Here is a 15,681-nt window from a genome sequence, read left to right on the forward strand (position 1 = left end):
GCTGCACATGAGTCTAATCCAGACCGAGTCCAAACTTACGAGTAAGCCCGTTGACTGTTCACAGGTCACGTGGAACGAGAGTTCGATCGCGCCAGGTGGTCACCCAGTTACTGAAAGCGAGGCTGAAAGTCACCGAGTCTATACAGGTATGCAACCTTGTCATGTTAAGACTAGTAAGAACCTACAGTAGCTGGTATTTAGCAAGGATCATGGAGTGTTGCTTGTTCAAGGCCGGTTCTGGAAGGATGGGGGGAGGGCATGCGTACCCTTTGCAGCTTTGCATAACTATACAAGAAGCCATATAATTACGCGCGAGTCTGTTTCGTGTAGTGGAACTTACCAAAACTTCTAGTGGACTGTATTATTAATTGCTTCGTCATACAATGACGATTCTGCATTAATTAATGTTACAGTGTGTGTGTGTGTGCCGGTACGATTGTGTTCTAATTAATGTTAATTGATTGCAGTATTGTTCTTAGGTCATCTAGATCACAGTCTTTGTCAAAAGTGTCTGGTAATGAATTCCAGAGTGTTTTAGATCTGTAGAAGAATGAAAATTTGAGATAATCTGTAGTAGCATATTAAAACACCAGTCTGTATAATTTATATGACAGCCTACCAGCGCCAAATTTCCTGGAGCACTTAGCTACATACATTAAATATAATTAATTATGGGTGCCTTATTGTCTATATGTGGTGCAATTGAGGCCATGCACACTATCATTGGCACAGGTTGCCAGTGGACCTTTAGCATACCTGTAGCTACCAATCCATTGTAACCATGCATGCATCATTGTAATTCTGTATGCTGTAAAGTAAAAAATAAATAAATTGGCAACTCCAGTAACAGTACTGTCAGCTAACGTCTGATCAATAAGCTTAGTTTGTGCATTTATCCTCAAATACTGCACATTATTAATAAACTCAGTAAAGGAAACAGGTGGTTCAGCCAAACGTAGCTATACTTTCAGATAATATATCCAACTGAAATTTGGCTAAATATGCTTCTAGATTACATCTACTAGGCAATAATTTTAATTTTTTTCCTGAGGGGAGGCATATCCCCAGACACACCTAGCCAATAGCATGCTACGCATGCTGTTCACTCCAATAACTGTACCCAGAAACCATATGAGTGGTCCACTCAAACTCAATTTGGCCAGAGCCGGCCCTGGTTGTTTCGCTTACTTTTTATCTGCTTTGGTGCTAGTCTCATACCCAGATCACTTATTTACTTTTGTGGGGGGTTTCCCCACCCCCACACAAAAGGAAAAGGTGGTCATGACTGACATGATGCTATTGGGGCTTGGTTGGGTACAACTGAGGCTAAAGCTTGCTGCTAAAAGAAATGGAATGGGCAATGTTTTTAAGATAAATTAAGGAAGTTCTAAAGTCTTTGGAACTAGCTACATAGTACTATATAGCTAGACTATACTTTATCACTAATATTCACTATAGTTATCTACCACCTCAGAATTTTTTAATCTTTCTTCACTTGTTGACTACAATTTCAGTGCTGCAGATTGGTGCCAGCGTTCTTTGGTGGGCCCAGGCTCTACTAGACCCGCTGCATGCATGATTATGAACTGACGTTTTATTGGTTACAATTATTGGGTTAGTTTTTGTGAATAATGGACTGAAAGGGTTAATTACAAACAAGAGCAAGCTAGAATAATTGTTTGAAAACAAATTAGTACTCAGGGTGTCGATATAGCTACTTTCATGTTCCTTTATTCTTATAGGCAAATACGTAGCTATATTATAAGATAAGGAATTTGGTAGTCAGTTTTGTTGGTAAATCAAGAAATTGCAGAAAATCTGTGAACAAATGAAGCTATCCAACCTTTTTTTGCACAGCTTAAAATTCTCCCAAAAATTATATCTCTTAAAGAGACTAAAACCAGTTGATATGTCTTCATAGAACAGCCTAAAATATGAGTAGTCAGAGCACTTCAATGTATACATAATAAACGCTTCCATCAGTTGGATTTAAACTCCTTAATCATTTTCCAGTTGACAACTGCATGCAAATAGCCCTTATATAACTGATTAAAAAGCAATCATTTGATACTGTCCATGTACAGATAAAATCTTGGTAGCAATTATTACTATGCCATTAGGGACCTGATTTGATGAAACAATTTAGCAAGGAAAAATTTGGCAAAAATTGTTGTGAGCAAAACTATATTGGTATTGAATGTGAGAGTTTGGTGAATATTGGTGTTGTAGCCAAATTTGACAACTTGAAACTTTTTTCCTGCTGTACAGAATAGCCAAAGAATTTAAGATGGTATTATGTAGGTTGTTGGTGTCTGTAATCATAAACTAATATTCTCTCTACTTGTTTGTGACATTTGCTTGTAGTTGTTTTAATGTTGAGAGTTTGAGACAATCTTTTCTTAACTGTACAATGAGAGAATTGGGCCTGTTGTGTGACTTGTCACCTCATACAAGTATGGAAAACTAGTCATCGATAGGAACTTTACTTCGTTCTTAAAGAATAATACTAGAAGCAGAAATACACTTGTGCTATGCTATGGTAAACAACTGGATACATGATCAGCATGATATGACTTGTATTCTTTGAAGTGATGCCATTATTAAAGGCAAATGATGAAATTTCAGACTCTAAATCAGCATCTATAATGAGAGTTTGATCATCAAACGCAAGAAATTAAAATATTGTGCATGAATTTACAGAAGATGAAACTTATGATCATCATTGACTCATATTATATAAATCAGGTACATGTGCCATTGACTGTTCCAAGGATGAGTGCAGCATGTGTACATAGCTCCCTGTGATTATGAAATGTTTTTTTGTTAATTATTGACCCACAAAAGGCTGTACAGCAGTGGATCAGAATATTAGCATTGGAACTATATGTATGTTGAAAGCTGAAAAAATTCCAACCAGGTAGTGACTTGACCCCACTAAGACAAGTTACAGTCTGTGTAGAGCAGTGTATAATAAACCACATAGCCTGCATAGGATCCTCTGTATTCAATCTATCTATAGTTGTGTATTGCAATTATGTGCATGCCTGTGACATTGTTGAGATATGGAATGTTTTATTCTCCTTAGTCAAGTATATATATTATATAGATCAATTTTGTGTCTGTTTGTGTTGTATTGTAGAGGTGGAGATTGCTACATATAGGTGGAAGAATGATTTTGCCAACTATACTGTTTTGGATGATGATTTCCACAACTAGTGGACAGGGTGAGTGATTCATTGTAAAAAATGTTGTTTAAGTATCACTACAATAATACACTGAAAAGGTGATCCAAATTTATGCATTAACAGAGCACTTCCAGATTTATCTTTTATAATTGCACTTATGTTGTTTTGTTGAGGCTATTGTATATGAACATCACTTAAGAATTTCCCTATACCATCAGGCTTAATGTGGGTGTATGCCCCAGTCAGTTGCATGAAGACCAGCTTTGCACATGTCCAATGGCTCTGGTTTCCTGAAATTTGCTTCAGAAAATCATCTGTATATATATATACATATCCATCCACATCCAAGTGTGTGAAAAGTTTGTACCTTAAAATTGACTTTGTGCCATGATTAATTTTATAGTAAATGCCTGAGAAGTTACGTTATTTGCCTCACAGTGCTTTTGTTGTGCCTATACTTGAAGGAATTCTTCTGTAAACATTTAATAGAACTTTCTTACGTGCTACATAAGTGTTTAAGAGCAAAGATGGTTGCTTTTCCCTTGTACATTATTGTAGTCTATGCAACACATGTGGTGTCTAACAGTAGTGCAAGGTAAAGCAGCTATATACTATATTGGTCATGTACTTTCAGTGCTGGAAATAACAACCATAGGCCATTTTCCAACTATTTTATCAACAAATTCATTTGTTTGAGGAAAAGATTTATAGCCAATTTCAATGAAAAAGCCATAACTTCAATCTTCCAAAAATAGTTGACCAATATCTGATCTCATTTCTAGCACTAGTACTATGCTATGAATGTCACTTGTACTGACTTATTCCCACATGTGGTCACATGTGAAATGAGTTGGTTATTTCTTAGGGATGTGTATTTTGTTGGTTGCTCTTTATTACAGAGTGTTCTTTATCTACTTTAAAACTTTATTGCCCTGATCATATGAATGGTAATGCCACTTGGAATAACCCTAACAATTGTATTTACAAATGTGAAGCAACTTGGAGCTGTACTAATGGTGAAAGTTTCTTTGATGAGGTACACATTTTATCGTTCTACGTAAATATTTCTAAAATTCAAGTTTAAAAGTTTTGGTGAATTTTTTTTCTGCATGCTATACAGTAATTATGTCCTTCGCTATGAGGCAGCCTTATTAATACACCTTGGGGCGTATATTACAAACTGAGGCATAGCCAGAAACCTTAGTAGGCAAGGTACAACTCTTGAGTGACTTTCTACTAGAATATCTGACTGCTCTATGTAATTTTTGCAATACTACACGTTTAGTGTCCTAGGTTTCATACAACCTCAAACATTGTTGGCACGAGCCAGATTCCTATATTTACTCTCTTTCTTATGTATAAAAGAGTTTGTTTACTCTTACCCAGTGATGAAGAAGGTGGCAGTTTACATAGCTTCACTATACTAACCCACTGAGTTTTGAAAATTCTTTTTTCACCAAGTAAGCATAAAGCGTTTCAGCCTAATTTAGTGTACCTACCCATAGCTGGCTGCTAAATGCAAAAATTGAATCAGTTTTCTTAGCTAAAAAGATTAACACTGTTCTTATTCCACTTGTATTATATCACCTGCTGATATGAAAGCATTCAATAGTTTACATATTAAAGCATTGTCAATAAGTTTTGTTCAGTGCAATCATGAGAAAATATTTTTTGTACACAAAAAATTTACCATGAAGTTCCTGTGTAAATATAAAGAGAATTACCATAGCACAAGATCTTCCTTTCCTGCATATTTACTTTTCTTTTATGTTGTTCACATGCAGCATCGTAGTTGTAGCTATACCTGGGAAAATCTTGCCGTTCAGTGGAAAAGCTACATGTGCAGTTTGACTGTGACCTACAAGTATGATGGTGGTGATGGAAAAGCCATCAGAAATTGTTCAGCATATGCAAGTAAGAATATTTATACTGGTATTATGATAAACAAGTATTAACCGCAATGATTTATTAATGAAACATACTGTTAATGTGGACACTTAATAATGAGGACACCTAAATCACCTGGACACCTAGGAAAGGTACATAAAATGACTTTGAAATCAGGGCACCTTGATAAGGTGTCACAGATTTCACTGACTGCATTAAAATTTGGGTTTGCAAAAAAATTATTTTCCAACACGTCCAAAGAGTACACTTCGTGTAGTACACGTGTATATACGTATTGTTTCAATGGCAGATTCAAAATGAGGCATTTGTGGCAAATGTTACCCATCCCTCATGCACTCCCACTCAAATTTTAAGTTACAGCTCTCCAAAGTAAATGTGTATGGTTACTCAAGTCCATGCCAGCTGGTCAGATATGGAGAGAGCACAAGGGCACCCTACCCATGGCCCTTTCTTAAAGAATTTTATAGGCAACCAATTGAGATGCTCTAATACTTGCTGTAATAATACACTTATGGTGTCTGCATGAAGTACTATGCTTAAAATTCAGCATTGGTATTGATCCTTTTATGCACCGCATCTATTGTAAAAACTAATAACGACATTCAAACATATCATATAAACTGAGCACATGTTAGTACTATACAAATCACTATAACAGAACAGGGAACAACTTGCATCCCCTTCTCTTGCCAGCTCCTGGATCAGTCCGGCCACCCATGTATTTGATAGGCAGTGTAACACCATAATAATTATGTGACCAGACCTGCAAAAAACTGGGCATGTAGGCACAACAGGTTATTTCGTAGGACCAGGATAGAATTTCCGCATTCTGCAACGTGCGGTACAACGTCAATTGATTGTTTGAAAATAGTGTGACCATATAACGGCACTAAACATTATGAGTCATAAAAATTGACAAATTTTATGTGCCCACATGTCCTATATTTACAAACCGGGTCATATATTATGTATTATTTGGTGTGCAGTTGACATTCAACCAGTTGACATGATGTTAGTGAGTGATCCACTGGAGATCCACTGCTTAGTTTACACTGCAAATATATCAAATTCTGATGATGTAACTATTAGCTGGACTGGACCTAATGGTACTATCACAAATGATAACAGACTAACTATCACTCCAACTGTCTCCAATGGTACCAACCATATTAGTACTTTACAATTTTCATATCTCAGTGAATATGATGAGGGGTTGTATGAGTGTAGTACAACAGTATTAAGTTATGGTGAGAATAAATCAACTTCAGTTGAATTAACCAACTTTACAAGTGAGTTTGATTGTATACATTTGATTTTATATATATGCACAACATATTATAAATAAGTGTTTACACATAATATTTTGCTTTATTTTTCATGCCAAAAGCTTTTGTGATTAAAATTTTTGTATGATTTACACTGTATGAAATTTATTATATGTAATTGCATGATCTATTTGTCTACTTTTTGCAGCAATAGTAGTGGCAGTGGTAAGAAAGATTGTCAGCTACATTCTTTGATCTCCACCGCCCTGCACATGTAAAAATCCAGTTGAAGATCATTTTAAAAGAATAGCTAGCAATTACTATAGGCTCCTCTTATCCAACTTTCAACATGATCATAACATCGGTTACTGTACATGCAGACCGTAGCACTAAATATTCAATTATCCTTAATGAACTTACCATTAAGTGAATGGTACTGTTTTGCTTTAATGAATAATCTTCTTGCAAGATCTTGGAAAACTCTTGCAAGGTTTTGCAGTATTCTTGCAAAATCCTGCAGCCATACAAATTTTACAAAGATTGATACATTTCATGATAGTACATTGAGAATCAATACCACATTCCTCCCTCCCCCAACTTAATGATGTTATGCTGCTTGCACTCTAGCACACTGTACACGTATATACCATTGTCATGTTAATCAATTTTATTTTTTCTCTAGTTCCCACTCCTAATGTAATTGTGACTGCTCTCAACAATCAACAAGTGGGTGATCCACTATTATTAGAATGTAATGTAACTACAGTGAGAGGTATCACTAGTAGTGTGGACATTGTATGGGTTACCAATGATGAAGTAGTGAGAAGAGTTAATGATATATCAGGGGAAACTGTAGACAACTCAGTAGTATACAGTGATACATATGATCACGAAGAATTATTACTAAGTGAACAAGATGATGGAATCATGTACCATTGTTATGTGGAGATAAAAGCACCCACAGTAGTCTCAGCTAATGACACTGTTGTGCTTAGTAAGTTTTTTTGTGATAATAACTCTGTCAGAGTATAATAGTAGTCCCTGTAAATCAAGTGTCCTTAACATTACCTGCCCAAAACTTAATGCTCACAAAATATTTTCATAATCTTGCCACACTTCCTAAATGTAATATTGCTTATTCCTTGAAAACTTGTATAATTTCAATTAAAAGATGAAATAATTATGATACATTTATGTAGTTCAAATTTTTGGAATTGCAATGGACACCTCCATATAGGTTTTTAAACCACAAAACAATTATGCACCTTATATAGACAACACAAATACTTTACATCTAGTACTAGTTAAGTGCTTTGATAAACTATGCACCCAGTTTGTCCAATATTGAAGAGTGACAACTAAGTCTCTCAGTGACTGGTATATTTTGTCTTAGAGTACTGTAGACCCCAAAGTTCCAAACCCAATTGAAAATGCGTGGTATTTCAAGATGTGTTTCTATTACAACAGCAAGAAGGAAAAATTAGCTTTACACACGTAGAACAGCATGAGAATTGTCTCTGAAATCAATCCAGTTGCTAAGGAAAATACAGGCAATCAGTGTGCTAACCAACCATAGGAAAGCCATATCTTGCTACCACAAATCAACACCTTTGTGTTGTCAGCAAATGTATAATTATTGAGTTGACTGGTTTAGTTAATTCCACTATTTGATTTATAAGAAAAAGCATGACAGAGAAAGTAAGCACTTCTCTACAACAGTGTTCATAGTATACTGTGGTGCCCATGCAGTGTTTTAAATACTTCACTGTTCTTATACATGAAGAGATTTATACACTGCAAGCAGATATCCAAGAAATTCACAAGTTAATAAATGCAGTGATCGAGCTTTCAGGACTTATTGCAACATAATCTTGCAAAATTGCACAAAAATTTGCAAGAATGTTCAAAGAATGACTTTTCCTTCTACCTACATGTAATTATGCATTATCTTGCAAAATTTGAAATTTTTTCCAAGATACTGCACCTAGGGTAAGAGGCTAGTAGCTGTACTGCTTAAACAGCATTCATCCTTCACATTTCATTATAACAGGAACATCAATACAAAAAGCTTTCATTGTGCTTGGCTCCATATTAAGAGTAACGAGTCAATTTTATTAAACAAATATCTCACTCTATACTCACAAGTATTGCTAATTGTGAGGATATACTAAAAAGTATATTATATTGGTTGACCAATTACTATTATAAAGCATTAGCCAATACCATATACTTTGGTTATTGGGTGCATGTGCATATACATGTAATTTTGAAGATTTTGCTATGCTTGTTAAAAGCATGCACTATCAAATAACTGCAACAAGTTCTTGCTACTGTAGGAGAGCATTATTCATTTCCATCATGTTTTTCAAGTGATTTGGATACCAGTAGTCTGACAAACAGTTTGCTTCAGTCTAGGAAACATTAATCCCAAGACATCAGGTGCAGTTATCATCATTACAGGCCAAGTTAGCACCTGCTAGACACGTGTCTGGTGAGGCATCAAGTGTACTATGACATGGCTGGTTTTTTTTCTAATGGTCTTTTGCTACATTATTATGTAGCTTGAGCTTGCAGCAGTGATTTCAACTATATGGGCTAAACAAACAGATGAGTACGCCATGCATGGTTAACAGACAACATGTGCTTAATAACCACATGTGTCTTATAACCGGAGTCTACATTATCTCAACTATCCCAATAAACAGTGAACAAAATATCTCTACTTTTTAAATATTTGTATCTGTACATAATTCAATTGTCTATTCTAGATGTGATGGCAGTTACACCATCAGTGAGTGCACCAGAGTTTTCTGATGGAACGTCTTACAATACAGGTTTGGATAATAAACCCACACAACAATAGCCAAGCTATGAAACAATGGTTTGGCCTTCATAAGCTTGGGTAAAAAAGTTGTGAAATCAAAGGTGAATATAAAATTTTAATAATGGCTGTAGCCGTTGTTATACTTTAGTTTCATTATTATCATTGCAGCCATTTCTTGGCCGAAACTTTGATTTCACTTTTTTCATCCAAGCTTATGAATGCCATGTCATATTTTCACAGATTGGTTATTATTGTGTGGATTTCACTTCTTTTCATACTTATAAGGCCCCAAAACCAGCCAATGGCTGACTTTGAGGTTTTTTTTCTCACATTAATTTTGTTCTTACATGCAGACACAAAATAAGTGGAATTTACAGTATCTCCACTATCCCAATAAACAATGCTCAAAATATCTCTACCTTTAAATATTTTGTATCTGTATATAATTCAATTATCTATTCTAGATGTGGTGACAGTTACACCATCGGTGAGTGTACCAAAGTTTTCTGATAAAACATCTTACAATACAGGTTTGTACAGTATATCCACACAAAAACAGTCAAACCCAAATGAATTGTTCAGCCTTCATAAGCTTGGGTGAAAAAAGTTGAAGATGAAAATAATGGCTGTATATAGCATTATTAAATTTATTTTCATTAACATCATCACCTTTTTGATTTCACAACTTCTTTCATCCAAGCTTATGAAGGCCACACCATTTTTTCACAGCTAGGCCTTTTGTGTGGATTTCACTTCTTTTTGTACTAATAAGGTCCCCAAAACCAGCCTATGACTGACTTTAGTGTTTTTTTTTCACTCATATTTCTTCTTACATACAGACACAACGATAATTACCGAAGACAGACTTGTAAATGTATTTTACTACATGTTAATATGTATTATTGTAATACTCTAATAGAGTCCACATTTTTGAATGTTCCAGATTTCCATTGGTAGATCTATGAAATCATAAACATTTGCCAATAATTTAAACTAGGATTTTGATTTATAAAGTAGAAATTCAGTGAGGTGAACAGCAAAGATAGCAGTGTGGATGTTAGGTATGGAGGTTCCTGGTTCATAAGTTTCTTTTCAACATTTTTCTGCACCTGTGGTGAACTACTCTATTAGAGTATTTCAATCCCATGATTTTACACTTGTTTGGTTTTGCTTTATACCTCTGTAGCTGTAAATATATTTTTTTCAAACTATCAAAAGGCACAGCTACGGTGATCAGCCTATATACACACTGACTTTTAATCCCATGCTTGGTTTTCTCTGTAGCCGTGACAAAAGTTCAAACTTTTTAACAAGAATAAACGTTCATAACTCCATGGATATTTATCAGAATCATAGCAAACTCAGAATATTAATTCTCTTTTCATTTGCACTGAAAATCATAGAAATTGGTTATCGAAGCCCCCCGTAGACTCCCTACAGCTTAAGAAAAAAGCAAAGATAAAAATTGTAATTTTGGACTTCCATATCTCACAAATGGTTTAATCAAATTTTCTGTGCAACCTACCCTACCTGGCGGACAGCTATATATAATGCAAAAAATGTCGTGCTTTGGAGAAGGGGCTATGCGTGCGTGAAAATGCTGTTTTCTTTCTTCCTGTCAATATACCCATGGTGTGGCGTGCCAGCTTTATTGGCTTGATAGAATTGCAATAAATGCCACATTTAATAAGTATCAGATATGTGACCTTTACTAATAAGTAGCATAGTTGAGATTGGACTAAATAAAATGTTTGTAACAGCTCTAGCCTGTATTTAATCCATACATAATTATGTTACTTTTTGTTATAGTGATTATTATTTCATCTGTTGCTGCTATGGTTACACTCACATTTGTAGTCATCATCCTTGGATACTTTGTTTACAAGAGAAGGTGCATAACGTATATTTGCATGTAATTTGATTGCCTATTGATTGATTTTGCATCACAGTTTGTATGTGTTGTGTGAGGCAGCATAGCCAAGTGGTTAGAGCTCCAGCCTGGTAATCAAAGAGTTCCAGGTTCGATTCCCAGTTTCCCAGTTACTGTTGTTGCTTCTTTGAGCAAGAAAATTTACTTACACTGCTCCAGTATACCCAGCCATTTAAATCTGTCCATATCTCACACAGCAGGTGAAGGGACTTGGGTGCCCATACCTTCAGCTATAAGACATCGTATAACCTTCTGCAGATTACCCCAGGAGGATTTTCCTGTGCTGAATCACAGCACCTGAGTACCACAAAGGTGTCCCAGTACTGTGAGCACTGGTTCACTGGGCAGACATGGCCATGCTAGTATAGTAGCTGAAGGCATTGTTCTTTGTATGTGTGTGTGTGTGCATGTGTGTGTGCGCGTGTGTGCGCGCGCGCGTGTGTGTGCGTGTGCGTGTGCGTGTGTGTGTGTGTGCATGTGCATGAGCACATGCGTATGTGGATGGTGATTTGCGTTTTGATGTGTGAGTGTTTGTGTGTAGTGATGAGGCAGTATAGCAAAGCAGTTAGAGCACCAGCCTTGCACAATGTTCCAGGTCCGATTGATGCTCTGTGACACCCAGTTGCTGTTGTTGTGGTACTCTTTAGCAATAATATGCTTTACTTGCATTGTTCCAGTCTACCCAACTGTATAATAGGGACCTGCTGGCCTGGTGTTGACTGGGGAAGCAAATTCTCAGTTGTCCTTGTCTCACTGGGGTCATAAATGTTTCAGTGAGCCCAAGCTGGTTCCAAAGGCTTGTAAGATAGCTGAAATTCCACTGTACATGATTTTATGGTATAATACCCACACAACAAACACTTTCCTCCAAGTTGTTTGTGTAGTACACATACAAATTGTGATATATTTGTGTATAAGTAATAGCTGTGTATATTGCATCATTTAAATTTGCTCTTTCATTAGAAGTAAGATTATTGGTAAATGGAATTCACCTAAAACTGAATACATGGTAAGCACAGTGCATGTAATATTAAGGGCAGAGTAAGCCTGTGGGAATTATGCACAAAATTTTCATCATTATTCTACTCCAAATTTCTTACCATTATTCCCAAGATGTACTTATTTGTCTCAAATATTCTTTAAATTTTTCTTCAGTAAAAATTGCTCATATACATTATTATTTAGTCAGGATTGCAGTTTTAGTAGTCAAGATGCTTATGGTGACTCCGTTGATTGAATGTTCTATTAAGGTAAACAACTGCTTTGTTAGAGTATCTGTATCTCAAATGCATTTTTGAGCTAATTATGCTCTAAAGCTTGCTTAAAATGTCAGAATAATTTTCTATTCTTTCGCCCCATTGTTTTTTTCAATCATTATTATTCAAGCATACTCCCCACATCCCTAGGTCACAGTACAGTGAATCTTCAATCTTCTTTATTATCTTGTTCTGATTTTGGCTTGCAAATATTGTAATGACTAACTAAACAACCATGAATAAAGTACCATCAGAACAGATATCAATTTCCTAAGCATAGTCCACAAACTAGACAGTTAGTCCATTGCTTGCTTGGTGCTTAAAATTCACCTTGGAATATCATCCTGTAAGAGTGTTGCAAGTTTAACTACTGTAATATCCCAGACATTGCAGAGGATGCTGATTGTTGACAGTCTGAGTTTGCAGGCTGTACATATGTGCATGCATAATTGATCTGAATACATGTTGAAAATAGTTTACCAGTATAAAATTTTGATCACTTTCTGATATTTGCAATTTGCAGTAAACTCTTCATAATGCACTTACCTGCTCATGTGACCAGAAATATTTAAAATCGTGTGACTGCTCTATTAGGATGACAAGTTAACACAAACTATTTAAATATTGTGATTATTGTCAGCCATTTTGCAGATAGGTTAGAATATTGGAGTCAGGACCATGCATGTGAGCACTGAAACAAAAGCAAAATATCAACTTTATAGTGGTGGCTGATAGTATTGAATTATTCTGTCAAGATTCATTAAGCTGTCTGTTGAGCCACAGTAGGGGCACCTAAGCCTCCCAAACACTTTCCCCTTGCTAATTTAAATCGCCACGTTCTGCTAAAATCCTTTGATTCTTTATAAAAGGTTCAGTATGATTTTTAGGTGTTATTTGCTGTAGCCGCGTGCACACATTTAGCTGATTTGATGAAAATTATTATATGTTTCTTAAACACATTGAGTGGTTCTTGTGTAGACACCAGCCATTGATGATGATATGGATTATTCAATAATTGGTAGAGAGGCACCAAGCACTTGTGAACATCTTGATAATGAGAAGGGAGCACACTGGATTGATGATATCCAAATGCCTACAATTGATGAAGATTGCGCTTCAATACATTCTGGTGGTAGAACAAATGACGACATATTGAAGCTCGTATATGGAAAAATTGGACACAATAACGATGAAATGATAAATGGAAAATACCCATATCTTTCAGAAAGTGTTGTTTTTCATTCAAGTCATCAGTCTATGAGCACAAATAATTCTACTATAAATGATAATTTTCAAGCAACGCTTGGTGATCAAGACAACACCCTAATCACCAAGAAGAAGCATAATGTTGAACATGAAGATATGAGCTACAAGCAAACCACTTCTGGATCAGACAAAGGCTACTATGTTGACTACAACACTGCGAGAACTGCTTCATTGTCATACCAAGATCATCAAAATCAAACAATGACAGTTCTGCCCGACTCTACAGATGGTCTCTTATTTGAAGTGGCTAAACAATCAGAAGATAATGATCATATACCATATGTTGTAGCAAGTGAAGATATCATCATCTACTCTACTTCATGTTTCAGTGATAATGCCACATCACCTGATGGAGATCATACTACTTGTAGTATTGCAATACATCCCATTGATAAAACTGCTACAAACGTTCCCAAAGTGACTCCTATATCTCATCACAGTGACTAGTCAGCACATATTAGATTTTAGAGAGTGTGTATGTTAATCACAACATATATATGTAGCACTGCAACACAAAAAGAATCATAGTACGTAACACATAATTTAAGCAAATTTCTTTATTGTTATGCATGTAAACAGTACAATCCCCAGATAATTGTATTTAAACTTACATATTTTGTAATTACATGTGCATGTATACCAGTACTATACATCATTATTTGTGATGTAATTATTGAATAGAATTTCTATGAAAATCCTGAATCCATGTAGCTCCTCAGACACTTGTTTATACTCTGCAAGTTGTTGGTGAATCAAGTTACAGTGAATCCAAAGTCCATATTTCTGAAGCTGCGTATAATTTAAAATTTTCAGTATTGCCAACTACCCTAATAGAACAGTCACTACTCTAATAGAGCAGTCATTTTAGTACATATATAGTTCAGTTAACTGAAAGCCCAGTGGGGTCCAAGTAACTGAGGTTCCACTGTATATACCATCTATATTCATAGACAAGTTTCTGACTCACTGCTCCATAGGCTTTCTGTAGCCTCCTTGCTGTTCAGTAACTGAAGTCTAAAGCTGTAGTACTCACAGTGCACCAGTATTGATATCCTCTTAGCTGAATAAATTCTTACAACAAGTGTGTCAATAATATAAACTTTTCAAACATTAATTTATAGTTTTAACAGTTGACATAATTATGCACATGCACATTGTCCAGCAAACATGAGTGAGTCAAACTGTATGCAAAGCCAAGGTTGAAGAGAGAAAAATCAACATTAAAACTAGATGATGTTTGTTAAAAGTGACAAGTTGTAGGTGGTGAAAGTCCAACAATTGTGCATACATAAGAAGATATTCACCACATGAGTTATTTAAATTTTAAGGAACTTTCAACAAATTAAAGTTTGAGGTATTGATTACTTCACCAGTCAGACAGCATGACAGAATTTCCATGCAAAAACCAATTGGTTGCACAATATATACCAGCCACAGTTGTCAAATTCTCAACTACATGGCTTGCTTATCTCATGACTTGCATATGCATATCCCATAGCATTCAAAGAGTTGCATGAAACTATATACGTAGTACAAAATGACATGTGAATTGTGGGCACATTATTTAATTCTAGTAAACAGTAGCCATGCTTTGTCGACGTCTCTGGTCATTTGGTAATTGTGTATGTGTGAGTTGTATCTGCATATGGGCAGTGTTGGGAGTAACGCGTTACATAAGTAACGCGTTACGTAATATTATTACTTTTGTTGTAACAAAGTAATATAACGAAATACGCTATGAAAACAGGTAATATAACGCAAGATACTTTACTTACAAACGTAACGCGTTACCTAAGTAATATAATTACTGTAACGAGTCTAATATGACGTAATATTATTACTAAAAGTAACGAAGTTACTAATCTCGTTAGTAATCCTCTAAGTAACCCCTAACCACAATGGAGTAACGAGGCCTATTGAATGAAGCTTATTCACTAGCTTCTTACTTATAACCAAGATTTGTACATTGTCCAACAACGCAATCATGTCACGTGATAAGGTGGTAGTTTCACACGTGACAGCTTAAGGCTGTGGACACAAAGTAATA

General features: G+C 35.6%; 1 protein-coding gene across 1 annotated transcript; it reads left to right on the forward strand.

Annotated features, from left to right (window-relative positions):
* The first annotated feature begins 3,178 nt into the window (after window positions 1-3,178).
* On the forward strand, window positions 3,179-14,328 carry LOC136241885 (uncharacterized). The gene is made up of 10 exons (XM_066033269.1): window positions 3,179-3,224; window positions 4,085-4,221; window positions 4,970-5,099; window positions 6,080-6,382; window positions 7,041-7,352; window positions 9,127-9,192; window positions 9,647-9,712; window positions 10,992-11,073; window positions 12,076-12,121; window positions 13,347-14,328. The coding sequence occupies exons 1-10, from the start codon at window positions 3,197-3,199 to the stop codon at window positions 14,079-14,081; spliced, it is 1,905 nt and encodes a 634-aa protein (XP_065889341.1). The 5' UTR covers window positions 3,179-3,196; the 3' UTR covers window positions 14,082-14,328.
* The last annotated feature ends 1,353 nt before the right edge of the window (window positions 14,329-15,681 follow it).

The sequence above is a fragment of the Dysidea avara genome, chromosome 12 (assembly GCF_963678975.1).
Source record: "Dysidea avara chromosome 12, odDysAvar1.4, whole genome shotgun sequence".
NCBI classification, from domain to species: Eukaryota; Metazoa; Porifera; class Demospongiae; order Dictyoceratida; family Dysideidae; genus Dysidea; species Dysidea avara.

Excerpts from the sequence above, each read along its gene's own strand:
- LOC136241885 (XM_066033269.1), top strand. The coding sequence starts at position 3,197 with ATGATGATTTCCACAACTAGTGGACAGG. Across the intron at positions 9,193-9,646 it reads TGGAACGTCTTACAATACAG|ATGTGGTGACAGTTACACCA; the intron begins GTTTGGATAATA and ends TATCTATTCTAG. Across the intron at positions 9,713-10,991 it reads TAAAACATCTTACAATACAG|TGATTATTATTTCATCTGTT; the intron begins GTTTGTACAGTA and ends TTTTTGTTATAG.